This window comes from Schistocerca piceifrons, chromosome 8, assembly GCF_021461385.2.
Source record: "Schistocerca piceifrons isolate TAMUIC-IGC-003096 chromosome 8, iqSchPice1.1, whole genome shotgun sequence".
In the NCBI taxonomy this organism is placed as follows: Eukaryota; Metazoa; Arthropoda; class Insecta; order Orthoptera; family Acrididae; genus Schistocerca; species Schistocerca piceifrons.
Genome location: NC_060145.1, coordinates 276,310,272 through 276,330,184, shown reverse-complemented (window position 1 = coordinate 276,330,184; position 19,913 = coordinate 276,310,272). Strand labels below are relative to the sequence as shown.

General features: G+C 41.0%; 1 protein-coding gene across 3 annotated transcripts in view; it reads right to left on the bottom strand.

The window, feature by feature from the left end:
• Window positions 1–785: 785 nt before the first annotated feature.
• The window catches only part of LOC124712001 (guided entry of tail-anchored proteins factor 1-like), a 123,808-nt gene continuing 104,680 nt past the window's right edge, over window positions 786–19,913 (bottom strand). The window contains exons 1-3 of one of the 3 annotated variants that reach the window (XR_007005555.1): window positions 1,738–3,587; window positions 1,372–1,629; window positions 786–1,257 (exon numbers count right to left, since the gene is read on the bottom strand). Coding sequence is in view for 1 of the 3 variants with exons in the window: in XM_047242289.1 (XP_047098245.1) it covers window positions 18,789–18,794 (6 nt within the window). In the remaining 2 variants the exon portion in view is untranslated. Of the gene's footprint in view, window positions 1,258–1,371; window positions 1,630–1,737; window positions 3,588–18,567; window positions 18,795–19,913 lie in introns of those variants that run through there. The other 2 variants (XR_007005556.1, XM_047242289.1) reach the window with 2 other exon arrangements.

Sequence of the window (19,913 nt, the reverse complement as noted above, 5' to 3'; positions counted from 1 at the left end):
GGCTCAATCGCTTTGATCGGATTAGTTTCAATGTCTCCATATCTGAGTGACAAAATTATTTAATCCTCTCCCAAGAATGCAATGTATATCTGACTGTTCGAATTAAAATACGAAACATCTGTAACGTGAACCACATTAAAAACGGCAGGTATTTCTACTTGTGAAGGCACATGCCCAATGGGGATATTAATAAGTAGAAGCCGGCAGAGCCGCCCCCAGATGCCAGTTCCCGTATAGGTGCATTTGACTGAAGAAACTCCCGTGTGTTCACTTGTTCCGAGCCGTTGCACAAAGCCGTTGATTGTTTGCTGCAATTTAAAGAGTGTTATCAGTGCATATTCTTTTTAGTTTTATTAAACATAGGCAGAGAAAGAAGAGTCCACATGGTGAGTACGTTTTATAGTTTAATTGTAGTAATTTCTAATACTAAATATTTCCTATTTTATAGTCGCTGTTTTAACATGTTAACCTCTGACAGCAGTGTCTATACAGAACTTGAAACCAACGACCTATATAAACAACATAGACTGGCTATGGCACCGACATCTTTGAAGCAACTTGAAAACTGAGCCGCCATGTCTTGTTAACGTCAAGGTGCAGCCCACACATCGTCTGCTAATACTGAATGTTGTTATTGTTTACTACGCATGGCGTAAAAAAAAGCCAATCTGCACTGACAATCTGATTTCTCTACTGTAAAACATATAGTGATGAAGGCTAAAAGAAATGAAACATACTTCTGACATCGATTAATTGAAAAGTTTATTACGAAATGTTGCAGTTCATTTTGCTGCTATGCCATATAGATTAGGTCAAAAACAATTAAAATAGTTCAGTAGGTCAAAAAATGACCAATTGACAGCGCAGGATGGGGTAATTTAACAGACTTCCTCAAATAATTAAAAACTTTGAAGGGAGTAAAAACTGAGCGTAAGGGCAAACTGTCTTATTTCTTTAGGATATTCAGGAATTGAACATTTGTTTTGCATTGCAAAAAGTGCTTCAGAATAACACTATTTTTGTCACATCCTATCACTTCAGAAGCACAGTCTTGAAGTCTCTTATTTAGGCCTACAAACACTGTTTCATATGTCACAATTTGATTCTTCTTTCTTGAAACATTTTGCCTTCCATGTTCGGCTTGCTTCCTCGGCTTCTCAGTCCTTTTCTGTAGTGCCTCATAATTCTGTTTCAATTTTTTGGGGCTAGACAAACATTAAGAATGATCTGTACGATCATTCTGATTCACTCTTTCACCTACAAAAATGAAATATTATCATTAAGCTTTATTTTTCTTTAAACATACATTGATTAACAGTCAAATTCATACATAACCCTTATAGCAAATAAATAACAGGAAAATTATTTTACCTGGTTCATTTGATAAGGAAGCTGACAGGCCATTTCCTTGGTTGTCTCTATACTATAGTTGTTTTCTACAGATGGTCCGCAAACGTAAATATTGTCGGTACTGCGTTTGCCAGAAGTCGCCTTTTCTCGTTTGTACTATACATGTATCTATCTTCAAGGTGAAACGAGTATATGTAACTGTATTGAGTTGGCTGCCACTTATCTCGCCTCATATTGGCTACCCACCGACTTAACAGCTCTTTCTTTTTCAGAGGAAATCTAAAAATAAAGAGACGTGTATACAATAGCTTATTTACATTTTGTATACAGCTTAAACACGAAAATTATGCACAAGACGCTAAGTACAACACGCATTTAGATACTCACCTGAAATATGATATTCCAGTTGTTTTATCACTTCTATTAGCGCAATTGTACGCTGCACATACACTGGGCATGATTCGCAATCGGTCAGTAAGACTTTTAAAACAAATTACAACCGGAGAACAGTGATTTTCTAACGCCAGTACTATACACCAAATGTAAATAATAAATATACTGACAGGTAGACGTTTCAAAAAATTGCGGCCGGTGTTGCTTTTTGCTGCCGCTGGGAGCGCTGTTACCTCACAGATAGCCACTGTATGTAGTTTATATACCTCCTTGCTTGAAACCATCGGTCGGACGTAACGTTCTCCCAAAGTGGCCGCGATTCACCTTTGACATTAGAAGTTAAATTTTCGCGGAAGTTTATAACATTTGTGCAGCGATCAGTTAGGCTAATGTTGCTCTAATTCCCTTTCCTATTGCCTTTTCGGAGTGACCTTTTTTTTCATTATTATTAATAACGCCACTTGGAAAACGTCATTTACACCCAGTAAGTAACGAAGGACTTTTAAACAAGAATAACACAGTTAATTCTCAAAAAAAGTAAGCATCTTTATCTCCTTTTACGGAAGGAGCAATTAATTTTGTGCCAATACGCATTTGATTATTGTGGTAAACTGATTATATGAAATTTTGTCAATAATATAAACATGATTTCTAGCTTTCTGATTTCTTATCTGTCATAAACAGGTTCGTATATAAGCTGAGTTGTCTTGAATTTTGTTGCACTATAGGATAAATTCAATGCCCCCATCCCGTACACCTACATATATTATGTAAGTTTCATTCGTTGTGTCATTGATACATGACTTGCTACTTTCACATATTACACTGTGTGACACATTCCAGTTTTTGATGTCATTAGCCTACGTTGTTAATATCAGGATTAATATCCAAAACGCATTTTACTCCGTTTTATTTACATACCAACACGCGTTGGGAAAGAATTGATGCAATTTTACTGCGATTTCCGACTTACAATCGAGGAGAAAAGATGAAATTTTACTGCCATTTCCGGTTCACAATCGAAGAGAAGTGACGTAATTTTACTGCAATTTATGGCTTGCATTCGAAGATAAGTGGCAAAATTTTCGTACGATACTTACAAAGCGCTGTAGTACAGTAGTACATGATCACTAGCCACCACTGGCTACGACCTCATGATGCAGCATTCAAAGGAGAGTTGACGTCCGTAACAGACGATTAACAACTGAGAAACATTATGTCGCGTTTTATACTGGTTGCTTATCATCTCCAGTACATCACCGATATTCTCATTGTTAAACCCAACCGTATATGGATGCAACGTCAGCCAATAGCGAATCCTCATTTTCCAATAAATTGGCTATACTATTTACTAATATTAAAACAGTACAGTAAGTACATTCCGTATTACATTAACATACATACAACTGGTTCCGTATTTAGATAGATTTATTCGCTCTGCCTTACTGGGTCTGTTGTCAATTGTAAACTAAATTAACAAACTCTTCGAAAAAATTAAGACACTGTGTAGCGTTATCGACCACATTCTGAATTCAACAGTCACTTATATGCCGGGAAAACAACGAGAGTGTCAGTAGTGGAAGGAAATATATTACGCTCTAAAATGTCTGCAGTAACACAAAATAAAATATTATAGAACAGAAGGGTAAGCATTTCATTTATTTGTAAATTTATTCAATCAAGTACCAACAAACAATTTCAAAAGGTGCGTTGAACACGAACGCCACAATCGCCTTTCGCAGCCCAGTAGAACCGAGCGAGGTGGCGCAGTGGTTAGCACACAGGACTCGCATTCGGGAGGACGACGGTTCAATCCCGCGTCCGGCCATCCTGATTTAGGTTTTCCGTGATTTCCCTAAATCGCTCCAGGCAAATGCCGGGATGGTTCCTTTGAAAGGGCACGATCGACTTCCTTCCCCGTCCTTCCCTAATCTGATGACCTCGCTGTCTGGTCTCCTCCCCTCCACAACCACCCCAACCCCAGCCCAGTAAGTCAGCCGTAGCTGAGCACTGTATTACCACACGGCACGCTATGGATTTTTCTACCACGAAAATCTTAGCCCTAGCGAAAACTTTCTGGGATTCAGCAATTAAATAATCTGTGGAAATACGGCTAGCGCAAAATCTTATAAATCGTGATGGCGGTTTTCAACTGGACAATGTTTGGGACCCGGTGATCTCTCTAATTTCCTCTGAGAGAAGACAATTTATTCATAATGACATGTCTGGCGACATCCGACGTCTGTTTTTAGCGACGCGGGCGCGGATTCCGACAGAGGGCGGACATGTAGTTTTCACCTTTACGCATGCGCCTGTGCCCCACAGATAGAACAGTAGCTCCAGAGGGCGTGGATTTCGATAGAGGACGCTCCTGTGACGAGGGCCAATGTGCATGCGTTTTCGCGCCAATTTTTTGCTATAAAGTTGACTCCGGGATCTTGCAGTCTCCAGTGACGAACACTCACTTGAAGATGGCTGGACGATTGCCAGCCGAAATATCGTGGCAAGAAGTCAACATGATCCGGCTGCAATCCCAAAATCTCATCGAACGTTCAATACGCCGGGAAAACTTCAAGAATCAAAATTTCATTAGTTTCGCCCAAAAATTGTTTCAGGAATTAGAGGAAAAAAAAACCTTCTGGGACTCGGTTTCATTATCAGAAACGAGAAAAGAAAGGGCAAAAAGAAAATCTGGCAGGTTCTATTACGAAATCCTTGACCAAATCTGTAAACGACGACCAAGAAACTCTTGCCTCCGCCACGTGGTCGGCGTCTGGATTTGAAACTATGGAAGCAAGTGAAGACAAGACATGTTTCGCTCCTACTCCCTCTGGTGGTCTCAACGAAAGCATAGACACATGTGATGTTTCTGCTGAAGACTCTTCAAGCAGTACAGCGGCAGTTTGTGAGAGTTTGACAATTAGCTAAGACCCAGGGCTATGGCCTCTTCATACCTATGCCAGTATATCACACACATTTAATTCCTAATAAATTACAATGAATCATGAAATTTTACAGATATTTGATGTTGCGAATGTAATTCATCAGCAGTCAATGTTAAGGCCAAGTGTTTCAACTACTCTAAATAGTCTGTAAAAGTAAAGCTTACAAAATTTTTGAAGAGAAAGTCAAACGTTTTGTGTAATGATTTGTCTAAAAGTATGAAATAAAAAATATTAGGGAAACGTTTGGTGCACCTCATTTTCTGTTCATGATTTCGAGCATCATTCAAAGGGACGTGGAACGTTTCTTTGACCTACTTATTTCTTTTACACAAATCATTTCATAAAATATTTGACTGATTTCTTACATTTTTTAATTTCAAGTTTCATTCAGATTGCATGATTTTATTGACTCCTCGTTTGCTTTCCTAACATACTTGATTCAAAGGAAGCCTTTTTGACATTTAAATACCGCACCAATGTATTTTTTTATGTGGAAATAGCAAGGACTGGAATAGATGAAATTTTTGACATTTCATTTACAGCAGCTTTTCGTGAAATATTTCAATTTTTCCTCAGCTTATTAAGTTTTCGTTAATTACCCTGATTACTTTCAAGCAGTTAAATACAGGGTGGCGCAGATGGATCGGGTGGTTTTGAAGTGGACTGTACGTCTGGAGGGGGGGAGCCAGGTGTTCGGCGACTTCGTCCTGTGGTGGGGGGGGACGGGAAGTTTCAGTTGCAGGCTGGCAGTCAGTCGCGATGGCTACGTGGTCCGTTGAGCATCGTGTTTTCGCAGTGGAAGAGTTCATACGCAATAACGAGTCAATTGTTGCTGTGACGCGTGCCTTTCGCCGGCGTTTCAACATCCCACCTCGCGGTAGTGTTCCTAAGCGAGATACGATATTGAGTTGGGTGCATAATTTCCGCACTACTGGTTCATGTGCTCCAAAATGGACGCCTAGACCGCCAACAATAACAACGCCTGAGAACGTGGAGCGTGTGAGACGCGATGTCACTGCGAGCCCACGTCGATCAACGAGACGTCGTGCTCAAGCTCTTGGAATGTCACGTCGGAGCCTTCAAAGGATTCTTGACGAAGAACTGAAATTCCACCCCTATAAAATCCTGTTGGTACAGAAGATTCTCCCAACAGACCATCTTCAAAGGCTTCAGTTTAGCCAACAGATGTTGGAGTTATTGGAAGATGTAAACCTGATTATCATGATGTCTGACGAGGCTCACTTTCACATTAACGGATACGTAAACAAGCAAAATTGCCGTTACTGGGCCGACACTAACCCAAGAGATCTACACCAACGGCCTCTCCATAGTGACAAAGTGACGGTTTGGTGTGGGGTTTCTAAGGTAGGGTCCTTACTTTTTTGAAAATGAAAGGGAGCAGGCGGTTACTGTTAATTCGCAGCGTTATGTGAACATGATTGAAGATTTTCTTCTCCCACAACTTGAAGAGAACAATTACGACATGGGCAATATGTGGTTCCAACAAGACGGGGCAACTGCACATACCGCTAGGATATCAATGCAAGCTGTACGCGCTCTGTTCCCTGGCCGTTTGATTTCCCGTAATGGAGATGTCCATTGGCCCCCTCGCTCGCCGGACCTCACGGTATGTGACTTTTTCTTATGGGGCTATTTAAAAGCAAGGGTCTACATGAACAAACCCCGGACCATTCAGGAGTTGAAGGCAGCAATTCACACCGAAATCACATCAATTCCTGGTGATGTGCTTGAGCGGGCAATGCGGAACGTTAAGGACCGACTCCAAGAATGCGTCGCTCGAGAAGGAGGGCATTTGATGGATGTAATTTTTAAAAACTAACATTACTATTTTTTTGTTAATAAACTTCCATTGTAACTACACGTTTTGCACTTTATTTCAATCCAATACCTTTACAATTGACAGTTTGACAAGTATTTTAAAACCACCCGATCCATCTGCGCCACCCTGTATTTTCAGCCAAACTAGACCTCATGCTGGTCACTTTGATACCCCGTTTCTCTCCCTTTGCTTGGCTATGAAAATTTGGACAAAACCCCATGTTGTAAGTTATAGGGAGTCTTGTTTTCGGACCGAGCGAGGTGGCGCAGTGGTTAGACACTGGGCTCGCATTCGGGAGGACGACGGTTCAATCCCGCGTCCGGCCATCCTGATTTAGGTTTTTCGTGATTTCCCTAAATCGCTCCAAGCAAATGCCGGGGTGGTTCCTTTCAAAGGGCACGGCCGACTTCCTTCCCCGTCCTTCCCTAATCCGATGAGACCGATGACCTCGCTGTCTGGTCTCCTTCCCCGAAACAACCAACCAACCATCTTGTTTTCGGCTCTGCTCACGCATTTGCAAAAATGTATTGAGTGTTAATCATATGATAAAATAGCCCTTTCTGCGTGCTGTAATTTCCAAAATTTGTCGTTTCGACATCTTGACCCTTTTTGAGATACCACGATTTTTACGACCACTTGATTCCCGAAGCGCAGGAAAGGTTCGGACGCACCGCGAGCAACCCGTCCGCGGATATGACAACCAATATCTCAAGAATGGTCTCAACTTTAAATCTAATTTAGATATACTGGTTACATTTCATAAGCAATAATGTATGGCCTTAAACGAACTATACGGAAAGTCTACACATGTGATTTTACCTCTGCAGATTTTTAAAAATTTCGTGCAGCCATGTACTGAATTTCGTGCAGCGCAGTAATTATGACGAATAACGAAAATAAATTCTAACCTTTATCGTTTAAAGATATCAAGCTATAGGTTGCGGAAGAATCAAATTTCACCGAATAGTTTTCTTAAAATCGGATGTTAAGCAATTCATAGCTGCCGTCGCAACCGCTCCACTGCTTTGGCGGGAAGACACGTGGCTGTCGCGCGTGCTGCAGCGACAAGATTCAAACAAGTTTGAATACAAACGTCGCAGTTGTAGCGGGAGACAGGCAGCGACACAGATGTTGCTCACGTAGTACACTACATCTGCAGTTGTGTTTTGTCGCCTGAAGCTGTCGCGGGAGGTTTGTGCGGGAGTGTCTCCCGACAGTATGCACTTGGCTGTTTTGACGTTTAGCTGCCGGAAGTCACATGACTGTCCCATCAGTAAACACTTGGCTGCGATGACGGTATTCATGCAGTTGCACCCGTGAATACCGAAGGAACTAGTTAAGCATTAAATCATTTCCATCTAATGTTTTAGTTGTTCATGTTCAATAAACAGAATAGTGTAAAAGTTACGCGGTAGGCGCATATTGAAATTTGCGTAATTGATGTATGTGCGTACAGATACTCCGAAATATTCTACCGATAAGTGTCAGTTTTTTTCCTGTGAATCTTAGTTGTTATAACGAAATGTGCGTTAAATATAGAAAAATAAATGTGGTTGAAAAGTTAACACAAGGCTACACTGCAAGTCTGCAACCACGATTTATTTCGCATTCACAAGTAGGGGCGACCAAACCGGGGAATATGAACTATTTTTAATATTTTGGAAGACGAAATGCAGCTTTTAAGTAGCCATAGTATAGCTATAGCTATAGCCCTGTTAAAACCTGCATAAGGCATGCTGTATGGTAAAAATGATTATGGCCTACATCTGAACAGAGTCAAAATTTGTACAACTCCAGAAAACGTCATTAGCTTCCAGAAAAAAATTTATATATATCTAAAAACAAAGATGATGTGACTTACCAAATGAAAGTGCTGGCAGGTCGACAGACACACAAACAAACACAAACATACACACAAAATTCAAGCTTTCGCAACAAACTGTTGCCTCATCAGGAAAGAGGGAAGGAGAGGGAAAGACGAAAGGATGTGGGTTTTAAGGGAGAGGGTAAGGAGTCATTCCAATCCCGGGAGCGGAAAGACTTACCTTAGGGGGAAAAAAGGACGGGTATACACGCGCGCGCGCACACACACACACACACACACACACACACACACACACACACACACACACACACACATCCATCTATATATATATATATATATATATATATATATATAACTTTACAGTTGAAAAGGTTGAAAGCGTTTACTATGAGCTTAGATATAATGTAATGGATAATGCTACATGGCCCAAAAATATTGTGATGTATAGTTTTTTTATTCCAGAGAATCGCCAATATTCCTATGAAATAATCTTTTCTGTGACAAACACAAAGAAGAAATAAGTTTAAACGGATCACATACTGCTCAGAAAGTTACTCCCACAATCATAAGCAGTGCCTATGTCTCAGAACTAAACTTAATGTGTTATCACTCTTTATAGAAGTGAAGCCAGATGTACTGTGTCATAAGGAACATGAAAGGGAAGCAGTGGTTGGGCAGAGAGAGAGACAGGGTTGTAGCCTATCCCCGATGTTATTCAGTCTGTATATTGAGCAAGCAGTAAAGGAAACAAAAGAAAAAATTGGAGTAGGTATTAAAATCCAAGAAGAAGAAATAAAAACTTTGAGGTTCGCCGATGACATTGTAATTCTGTCGTAGACAGCTAAGGATTTGGAAGAGCAGTTGAACGGAATGGACAGTGTCTTGAAAGAAGGATATAAGATGAACCTCAACAAAAGAAAAATGAGGATAATGGAATGTAGTTGAATTAAGTCGGGTGATGCTGAGGGAATTAGATTAGGAAATGAGACACTTAAACTAGTAAAGGAGTTTTGCTATTTGGGGAGCAAAATGACTGATGATGGTCGAAGTAGAGAAGATATAAAATGTAGACTGGCAATGGCAAGGAAAGCGTTTCTGAAGAAGAGAAATTTGTTAACATCTGGTATAGATTTAAGTGTACGGAAGTCGTTTCTGAAAGTATTTGTATGGAGTGTAGCCATTGTATGGAAGTGAAATATGGACTATAAATAGTTTGGACAAGAAGAGAATAGAAGCTTTCGAAATGTGGTGCTACAGAAGAATGCTGAAAATTAGATGGGTAGATCACATAACTAATGAGGAGGTACTGAACAGAATTGGGGAGAAGAGAAATTTGTGGCACAACTTGACTAGAAGAAGGGATCAGTTGGTAGAACATGTTCTGAGACATCAGGCTATCACCAATTTAGTATCGGAGGTCAGCGTGGAGGGTAAAAATCGTAGAGGGAGACCAAGAAATGAATACACTAAACAGATTCAGAAGGATGTAGGTTGCAGTAGGTACTGGGAGATGAAGAAGCTTGGACAGGATAGAGTAGCATGGAGAGCTGCAGCAAACCAGTCTCTGGACTGAAGACCACAACAACAATCTCATCATACATTTCACCAACCTATTCGTCATCTGCGGAGCTAGTTGGCATATAAACTTGTACTACTGTGGTAGGCATGGGCTTCGTATCTATCTTGGCCACAATAATGCGTTCACTATGCTGTTTGTAGTAGCTTACCCACATTCCTATTTTCCTATTCATTATTAAACTTACTCCTGCATTACCAACATTTGATTTTGTATTTATAACCCTGTATTCACCTGACCAGAGGTCTCGTTCCTCCTGCCACTGAACTTCACTAATTCCCACTATATCGAACTTTAACCTATCCATTTACCTTTTTAAATTTTCTAACCTACCTGCTCGATTAAGGGATCTGACATTCCACGCTCTGATCCGTAGAACGCCAGTTTTCTTTCTCCTGATAACGACGTCCTGAGTAGTCCCCGCCCGGAGATCTGAAAGGGGGACTATTTTACCTCTGGAATATTTTACCCAAGAGGATGCTATCATCATTTAACCATACAGTAAAGCTGCATGCCCTCGGGAAAAATTATGGCTGTAGTTTCCCCTTAATTCAGCCGTTCGCAGTACCAGCACAGCAAGGCCGTTTTGGTTAGTGTTACAAGGCCAGATCAGTCAATCTTCCAGACTGTTGCCCCTGCAACTACTGAAAAGGCTGCTGCCTCTCTTTGTCTGGCCTCTCAACAGATACCCCTCCATTGTGGTTGCATCTATGGTACGGCTATCTGTATTGCTGAGGCACGCAAACCTCCCCACCAACGGCAAGGTTCCTGGTTCATGGGGTAGTGTATTCCAGATAAGAAAGTGAAATTCTTGGTGGTCACTGTGGCCTGTGGCAGTACTGGGGATCCTCCCCTCCAGGTTGAATTTTTCGAAAGGGAGGAAATTAGTAGCAGACGACCATTATGTTTTGGGACTTGCCATGGAAAGGTGGTCTGAAACTGTTCTGACATTGATGACAGCTATTCTCAACTGCCATCTCAGCCATTTTGCGTTTGGGACTGACTCATGCATAGGGCCGAGGTCCGCTGAGTTCTAAGTATGTTTAACATTTCGCAATTAGCGCTGTAGCAGCTCACGATTTGCAGGATTTGCAGCACAACTTTTGCAAGCTCTACAGATTATGAAAGTTCTGCACTTCCCAAGCAGTCTTCCAGTTAGATTTGATGTAGACTCCAATGTACATTAAGGTACAAATAAGCTTCTCATGAGCCACTGTTTGCTATTAATGTTCAGAGAACTGATTATTCTCATGATAGTAATTGCTTAGTAATCGTTTCTTTGTGTTGTGACTCGCCGATCTTTCAAAGTGCCGCCGCGCAGTTACGCACATCCTCTACATGCGGCACTGTCTGCCAGCCATGCAGCAGCAGCGCCACCTAAGCGGCCAGCCAGCCAGCGGCTGCTAGACTCTGACTCAGTTATGATTTGACTGTTAAAGTGACACACATCTTACCCTGTTTACTTGATCTGTGACTTTCATGTATTGCGTCGTCCTTGAAATATATTTGTTCAACTTGAAGTTATAACACTTTGGTTCATGTAGAATTCTCTTCACAAAGAACCGATATTGTTCAGTGCATTCTTGCTTTGCAATCATAAACTTGATTATCATACAACTAATCCTAACTACATAATCTGTACATAATAAATAAAGTTAGTTACTTGCATATCTAATTTATTATCTCACTGTGATGATATTTCCACACTTCAGCGATTTTGGTTAATTTGTTTAAATTAATATATAATGAGCATAGCACTCACTCGTCTAGCATCTGCATGTTAAAGTTGTGAGTGAGGTAGGCAGACAGACCCACAACAGCTGAGCCCCAGCGCATTTTCAGTGTAATGTCTCATTGGGATGCTAACAGTTTAATGGTGTAAAGAGGTTAAATTTTACAACATCCTCAAATATGACAACAATTCCAGTGCTCCTGGTTGATGGTTTGGTGAATAAGGTGAACCCACCATCATACTGTTTAGATTATTGCACCAACTGGGCATCTGATTGCTTGCCTCAGACTTCCTCTACTGTTTTACATGTTACTTGTTTCTGTGACCTTCCTCTGTTCACAATACTTCTGAATTTATCTTAATAATGTCCTAAGCCTGATCACTTTTAAATACATATCAAAAATATTTTAAGTGGAAACAGTAAACTTTTGTAGTCACACTGAACGTCTTACTTTCATGATATAAGTAACCCTGCAAAATTTACAAAGTTAACCACACATACTGAAATGGTTTTGTATTTTTAAAAGTTATTTAGACACCACAAAATTTTTCTTAACCCTTCACCTGAAAAAACTCTTAAATGTGTGCAACTAGCAACATGCAGTCCAGTAGACCTTGTAACATTTTTTTATCCCATAACTCCACATTAGCTGACAAAAATAAAGTGAATAGTCAGCTGCTTCATATTGTAAGTAAGAAATACTATTCAGTGCTTAATAAGACTCCACTGATTACATTATTAAAAATGAACACCAAACATCTTGAGTGTGTGTACTCATATAGCATGAATCTTGAGATGACTGTTAATGTTGTTACACTAGATGCAATATTGTTGAATATAGATGAAAGATTGCAGAGAATATAAATGGCAGTAATAAACAAAGGAATTAAATTGTAGAACTTCTCCACAGTTTACACACATCTCCCTACTGCATTCCAGGCAAACTGGGGGGCTGACGACATTTGGTGCACTTTTACGCTGTTTTCCTTTCCTCTGATACAGGATGCTTCACGCACGTATTCCTCAGTCCATTCTATCTGTTTGATATACCTCTAACATCTCATCATCAAATAATACTCCTATATTTGAGATGTGGCATGTATTTGTGGCAAAATTCAATTTTTGTTTTTACTCCGAGCATTCCTCCTATCAAACTGTTGTATTGAGGTGATTTTCTTGCTCCAACAGACTTTGAATTTTTCCACTTGAACTTATTTTTTGCCATAGAAAACTGTATTTGCTTTGAGTAACTATCTGTGGTACAGGGCACAACAGGCTCTTCTTCCAACAAAGAACTTTGTTCGTTTGTATCACATTGTGTTTCATGTTGAGCATCAGCTGCAGCAAAATCAGAATCACCATCAGAAACATCAAAAATGTCATTGTCGAGCTGTGGCAGGGTTTCTGGAGTTGCCTTTTGAATTCCTGGTGCCACTAGCTTGATCTGTCATATGATGTCCCTCTGGTTTGAGGCCACTAAGGTCTTTCCTCAAGGTTGCTGACGTTGATGGGGACTGAACGAGTTGTGGCGTGGTAATGGAGCGAATGAGGACAGTGTGGGTGACGACTTAGGCGAGAACTTGCACAAGTGTCTTGGGCATGGAGTCCAGCAAATTGTTGCTGGGCATATTTGTGGGCTAATATGAACCTGCAGCTGACTTCGAGTACTGTCTTCATGCCTAGCCTGGCCAGTCAGCCACCTCTGAGCTGTGGCACACCGATAAGAGAGTTGAAGCATTTTGCTGTGGCTGAACTCTGCGCCCCCTTAAGATTTGGCAAGCTTCAACTTCGATTTGTTAACTTCAGTTAAGTTTTTGATCTAGAGGTCTTCAACTGTTATTTTGTTATTGATACCTACATACATGTTGCGATCATTGTGATTTCTTAGCTGATCTATTATACCTCCAGTTGGTTCCTTGTATTGTGGCTGTTGTTTACATTTCCTGAGTTGATACTGGCCTTGCTTGTTCGTTAACAGGATATCTTAATCTGTGCGAGCCAATGGTGTTTCCTGAGTCAGAGTGATAATGTGTTTTTTCTATGCTGTGCCATCTTGGCTCTTGCTATGTCAGTTTTGGAACTCAATACTGTATCAGACATTTTGAAGGCATGCGTACCAAGGATGGGTCGCATTTGGCCTTTTCTTCCTGCCCACTAGCTTCCGGGAATTGCAAACAATGGCTGATTCCACTGAATCCTTGTCATTTGCTGATGAGGAGCAGAGGCGTGTGGAGCATGTGGAAGCTTCTCTGCCCACCTCGAGTATTAATATGGCTCCTCAGTCATCCAAAATATTTCTAGGAAATGTTTTCGGAGTGGTGCCCGTGATCTCTTGGGGCATGAGTGTCCCATAGCATGAGCTCCTGGACCTAGCAAATGACACCAGGTGAAGAAGGGAGACACTGTTTCTGTCGGAGGTGCATATTCAAGCACCCTCTGGATCTGCCCTCCCTTTCATCTGTGCCCTGCTAGGATAAGAACCCTTGTGCGCGCTGTTGGCTTCTGGTAGCTCCGTTTACTTATTGAATTATAACTGGTATTTTGAGTTTGCGTAAATTATCTTCCTCAGAGATGTTATGTCGCCGTTGGGCAATAGTTGCCTCTGGTCAGCGAGGTGCATAGTTGTTTGTCCATTTGTGATTTCTCATGTCCCATTACGCTCTTGCTTGTTAAAGAACTAGTGCTCAATTTGTTGCTTGGGTGTGATTTTATTCAGAAAACTGGATCAGTTCTCAACTATGTGAGCCACACCTTCTCTTTAAGGTTTTCACCTAGTGACAAGATAGCCTTTCGCTCTTGCCGTTGCGCAAGTGTGAAGATTCGGTAAATTGTAACTCCGATGAATTTGATGTGACCTATCTTGAACTGGGTGAGACAGGGCAGTTGTTGAATATACTGGGGGGAGTTTCCCAAGATTTTCTCTAATAAGCTGGGGCTCACTAACGTTACACAGTACCACATACGCTTGGCTGATGATATTCCGTTGCATCTTCTTATTACGTCTCACCACCCAAAATGAAAATCTTGCAACAGAAATTGGCAAGTATGTTGAAGGAAGGGGTCATTAGGCTGTCTCCATCTCCCTATGCGTCACTGATTTTTCTCGTTCCCAAAGCTCAGGGCCAGGACTACAGGCCGGTGGTTGATTATAGACTCCTTAATAAAAAGATTATCTTGGAATCTGTCCCTTTGCTGGAGCCTCACAACTGCTTTACCTGGTTTCTGGGGTTTAAGTGGTTCACAGTGCTTGATTTCAACCAAGCTTATTATCAGATTCCTCTTACTGAGGAGTCTAAACATGTCACTGCATTCTGCACTGACTGGAACCTTTACGAGTTCAACCGGGTGCTGTTCGGCTTGTCCACTTAGATGGCAGTTTTGTCTCATTTGTTAGATCGTATCCTAGGTGACTTGAAGTTTTTGTTTGTGTCTTTAGTTACCTTGATGATGATGTCATTTATGGTCAGTCGTTTGAGGATCATATTTCCCATCTTCGGGATGTCCTCTAGAAGTTTCGGGATGTGGGGTTGACCGTAAAGCCATCCAGATTACACTTGCTAGGAAAAAGGTGTCCTTTCTGGGGCATTTCATTTATGAGGATGGCATTAGGATTGACCATGAATGAACTAAGGTGTTAGAGAAATTTCCTCAGGCTCAAAATAGGAAGGAAATAGCCAGATTTATTGGGATAGTGAATTATTTTCGACATTTTGTCTCTGATTTTGCCCAGATAGCCACTCCCCTGAATAAACTATGTAGGAAGGGGGAGAAATTTGTGTGGGGTGAGAGCCAACAGGTGGCTTTTGAAGCTATCATTCTGGATTTCAACAAAAGATTCATCATTCAAACTGATCCCTCTAATGCTGGTATTACTGCTGTGTTGTTGCAGGAAGATTACGATATAAGTCACCCATTAGCTTTTGTGTCTAGAAAGTTATCTGGTGCTGAGATGAATTACTCCATTCATGAGTGTAAGGTGCTAGCTTTGCTTTTTGCCTTATAGAAGTTTCAGTTCTATCTCGAGCATAGGGAGTTTGATCTCGAGATGGACAATCAAGCCCTAAGTTGGGTGTTGGCTCAACCCAGGAAAAATGGTGAGATTGCCAGTGGGTGGTCAGCATCTCTACATGTCATTTCAAGGTGCTATGCATAAAAGGATCCAACAACCAAGTCGCCAGCACCCTCAGTCGCATGTTTCAGGATGAGGGGGCTGTCGAGAATAAGGGCATTAATGTGTGTCACCTGGTTGTGTATATCGTTTTAGCTGAAGTTCCCCAGTTGTTTGTGGACCTTAAAACCCAACAGGATCAAGATCCAGTGTGGGGTCCATTAAGAAAGCAACTCTTATCCAGTGGTGAGGTTACTGACTACTCCATCAGGAATGGCATTCTATGTAAACACGTTAACGAAGCCAGAGACTTTAAAATTTGTTTGCCTAAGGAGCTGGTGCCTCCCATTTTCCATTATTTTCGTAATTCTTGAATGGGAGGACATCTGGACCTCTATAAAACCTTAGAGAAGGGTAAGGCTCACCTCACATGGCCCTCTTTGTATTAGGATATCAGGTGATTAATGGGCGAGTGTGAAGCCCGTAAGAAGGCTAAACCCAGTAATAGTCCTCTGAAGGACTTGTTACAATCCAAGCATGAGGAGAACCCTATGGACAAACTCTTTATCGATTATGTAGAGCCTCTTCCTCGTACCAAGAAGGGGAACAGATATATTCAGGTGGTTGTTGACATATTTTCCAGATGTGTATGGCTAATCCCTAGTTGTGGGGTCACGGTGGCCATTACCATTGCACATCTGACCAACACTTTCAGCTAGTTTGGACTTCCGAAGGCTCTTGTTAGCAATAACCCTCCAGCGTTTGTTTGTGAACAGTTTAAGCAATTTGGCTTTCGTAACACTGTTAAGCACCTAACCAACACGTGATGTTATCCCCAGGCATCTTTTGCCGAGAGAGTGAATCACAACTCTAAGTCAGCTTTGATCATTTACCATCGTAAGTCTCCGAGTAAGCGGGATACCACCTTGCCTTGGATCAATTTTGCATTTAACACTGTGCAGCACGGAGCATCCAAGGCAGTTCCTGCCACTTTCTTGTTTACTTATCCTATCAGTTTCCCTCTCTCTAACTTGTCCGAAAGAACGGACACCATTGATGACCTGCAGCCATCTAGAACGAAATTAGAATTATATATTAATACCTTCAGCTGCAGACGGGCATTGATATATACCATGTCTGAAAGAACATACACCATATCCATATAAGTATATAGTTCTGGCAATACCGGCCATGACCTTCCTCTTCTGTGGTGATGCACACATATTACCCGAACTCTTACAGGACCTGGTAAGAATGTCTTCCACGATTAATGAGTGTGTTGGGTAGGGACACTACGAATGTAGTGTGTGGATATATAAGGTGAGAATGTGGGTCTCGCGGGAGGCGTGCACGAGATAGTCCCTGCAGTCGCACTGTCCTCTGTGCCCTCGGTGGCTCAGATGGACAGAGCATCTGCCATGTAAGTAGGAGATCTCAGTTCGAGTCCCAGTCAGGGCGCACATTTTCACCTGTTCCCGTTGATATATATCAACACCCGTCAGCAGCTGAAGGTATTAATATATAATTCTAATTTCGTTCTAGATGGCTGCAGGTCATCAGTGGTGTCTGTTCTTTCAGACATGTCCGAAAGAACAGACACCATATCCACGTAAGTATATTAATCAACTTAAGCCCGTTAATTAAACTTCCCCTCCTTCTTCTGTGGGCTGGACCAGTATCCATTGGTTTGAGGAGGAGAGGTTGGACATGGGGGAGTTTCTGGAGTCATCTTTTGAATTCCTGGCACCACTAAATTGATCCATTATATGATGTCCCTCTGGTTTGAGGCCACTAAGATCTTTGCTCAAGGTTGTTGATGGGGATGGGGCGTGTTGTGGTGTGGCAAGTTAGGGAGTGGCAATGGAGCAAGGGGGACAGAGTGAGAGGTGCGCCCGGCAACTAAGGTGAGCATTACGCAAGCGTCTTGTGCATGGAATCTGGTGAGTGGATGCTGGGGGTATTTGTCAGCCGATTTGAATCCGTGGCTGACTTCGTGTGCTGTCTTCATGCATAGTCTGGCCAGCCAGCTCTGGGATGTGGCACACCAATGAGAGAGTTGAAGCCAGTTTTGCTGTGCTGAATTCTGGGCCCCCTTGGGAACCAGCAAGCTTTAGCTTTGATTTGTGAACTTCAGCCGATTTCAAGATACCTTCAGGTACTGCAGATGTCATTGCTCTGTTAATTATATTGGCTTAGGAGGTGCCTGGGTCTCAAAATTTGCAATTTTCTCTCAGGTGTTTCACACCGTTGTAATGGCTGTATCTTGCAGTGACACAGGTACACCATTTGGCTAGTTATTGTTGTCCTCACATAATTAGCCTTGCTGTGTTAATATTTCTTTGACTGGTCTGTACTCAACAAAAAGGCACTTGGAAGGCCGGTCCTCTCTTTGTAACCTTTCTTGGCCTTACTGTTTGGTGTAGTCTTGTGTTCTTTGTGTATAAGCCTTCTAGAGCACCCTTTGTGAGGAGGCAATTCAAACTCCTGGTTACTTAACTGAAGCAGTTATTCATAAAGGCCTACCTTTTTTCTATTTGGTAATCTTACTTAACTGAAGCTGTTATTAAAGAAGGCCTGCTCATTTTCTATTTGGTAAAATCACTTAACTGAAGCTGTCATTATTGAAAGCCTGCCTGTTCTCTTTTAATTAAATTAAGAGCTCTTTCAACATTTGGATTAGCTGGAACTCTTATTTATCAAGGCCTACCTGTTTTTATTGTCCTATTATTGAGATTTGATGTTTTACTCAATCTGTTTTTTTAATTTTAACTGAAATTGAGATTGCCAAAGGCCTATCTGTTTCAGAGGTATTTATGTCAATAAGTTAGTAACAGGAAATGACACATGATGGTACATGGGCCCTAGCCTTTCGCTTTACATCCCATTATCCATAATTGTAGGTTTCATTTGTAATTCCAATTTTCCTCTTCACCTACATCACATAATTGCTGCTGCAACCAAGTTTCACAATTTGGATCAATTGCAGACATCTTATTCCTCTTAGAAAGTTGCTCCATGCTACAGCTGAAAAATAACATAAATTCTTGTATATAATAAAATGTTATAAAATAAGAAAATCTAAAAAAGCAACTGAAAGAAAAATATGTAGTAATTATTACATATAATGTGACACATGCAGGCAAGACAGGCACCCAATTTCACATTCTTTTCTAAGTAACATACTTTATTGTTAGACCAACAAAATCAAGCAAATTGTTGAATGTTGCTTTACTTGCAGCAAGTATTAAAATGAAGGTACTGAAAAAGAGAGGCTGTTGTTTTTTGCAGTGCTACCACACTCAATGTTTAAAATAAATGATGCGTCTGAGAGAATGATGTTTCGGGTTAAGGGTTAATAGTGCTGTCTGTTTTTCATTCAGCACTTGAGCAATACCACCTTATTTTACAGACTATAAGATACACCTTAATTTTTTCTTAAATAACATTTTTACCGTTTGTATTATTAGACTCCAAAGCCAGGCTTTAAAAAAAATCTTAGTTCATAAAACTGAACTGACCTTCAAAATCCCTGAAAATTGTCATCTGAACCTCCTTTTTCATATATACAGTACTTCAAATTTTTAGGCCACATCGTATGAATACCTTTTATTTCTTTCAATTACAAAATTAGCTACTAACAAAAATATTGTACTGTTACTGATATCACAAATCACTTTCAATTCAAGTTCAGTGTCACCATAGACTGCAGTGATGCATCATAGGCTAAGACAGTGTTTTGGGTTTATGATGGTGGGGTGGGAGGGTGACAGTGTTAGCAAGCTTGTGAATCACCACAACTCATGTTCATCGCATCAGTGCACTGCTGCTGCCAGTTGAATCCCGTGTGGCCAGATAGAGAAAGGCTTCCTGTGGCATCAAATATATGGTCATTTTTAGGACTGGTGGGAATTTTAAATCAAACACTGGACATTTTTAAATTAATTTTGGGTATAAGACACACATGAATTTTGGAGGCAATTTTTTGGAGAAAAGAGGGCATCTTATAGTATGTAAAATACAGTAAATACAGCAGTATTGTAAACACCTAAATTTGGACTTAGGGCTAGATGATAGCCTTTTTTTCTCAAAATACTGAAAAGTAATTATCTTTTACCAGTATAGTTAGTAGATGGTGCATCTAGT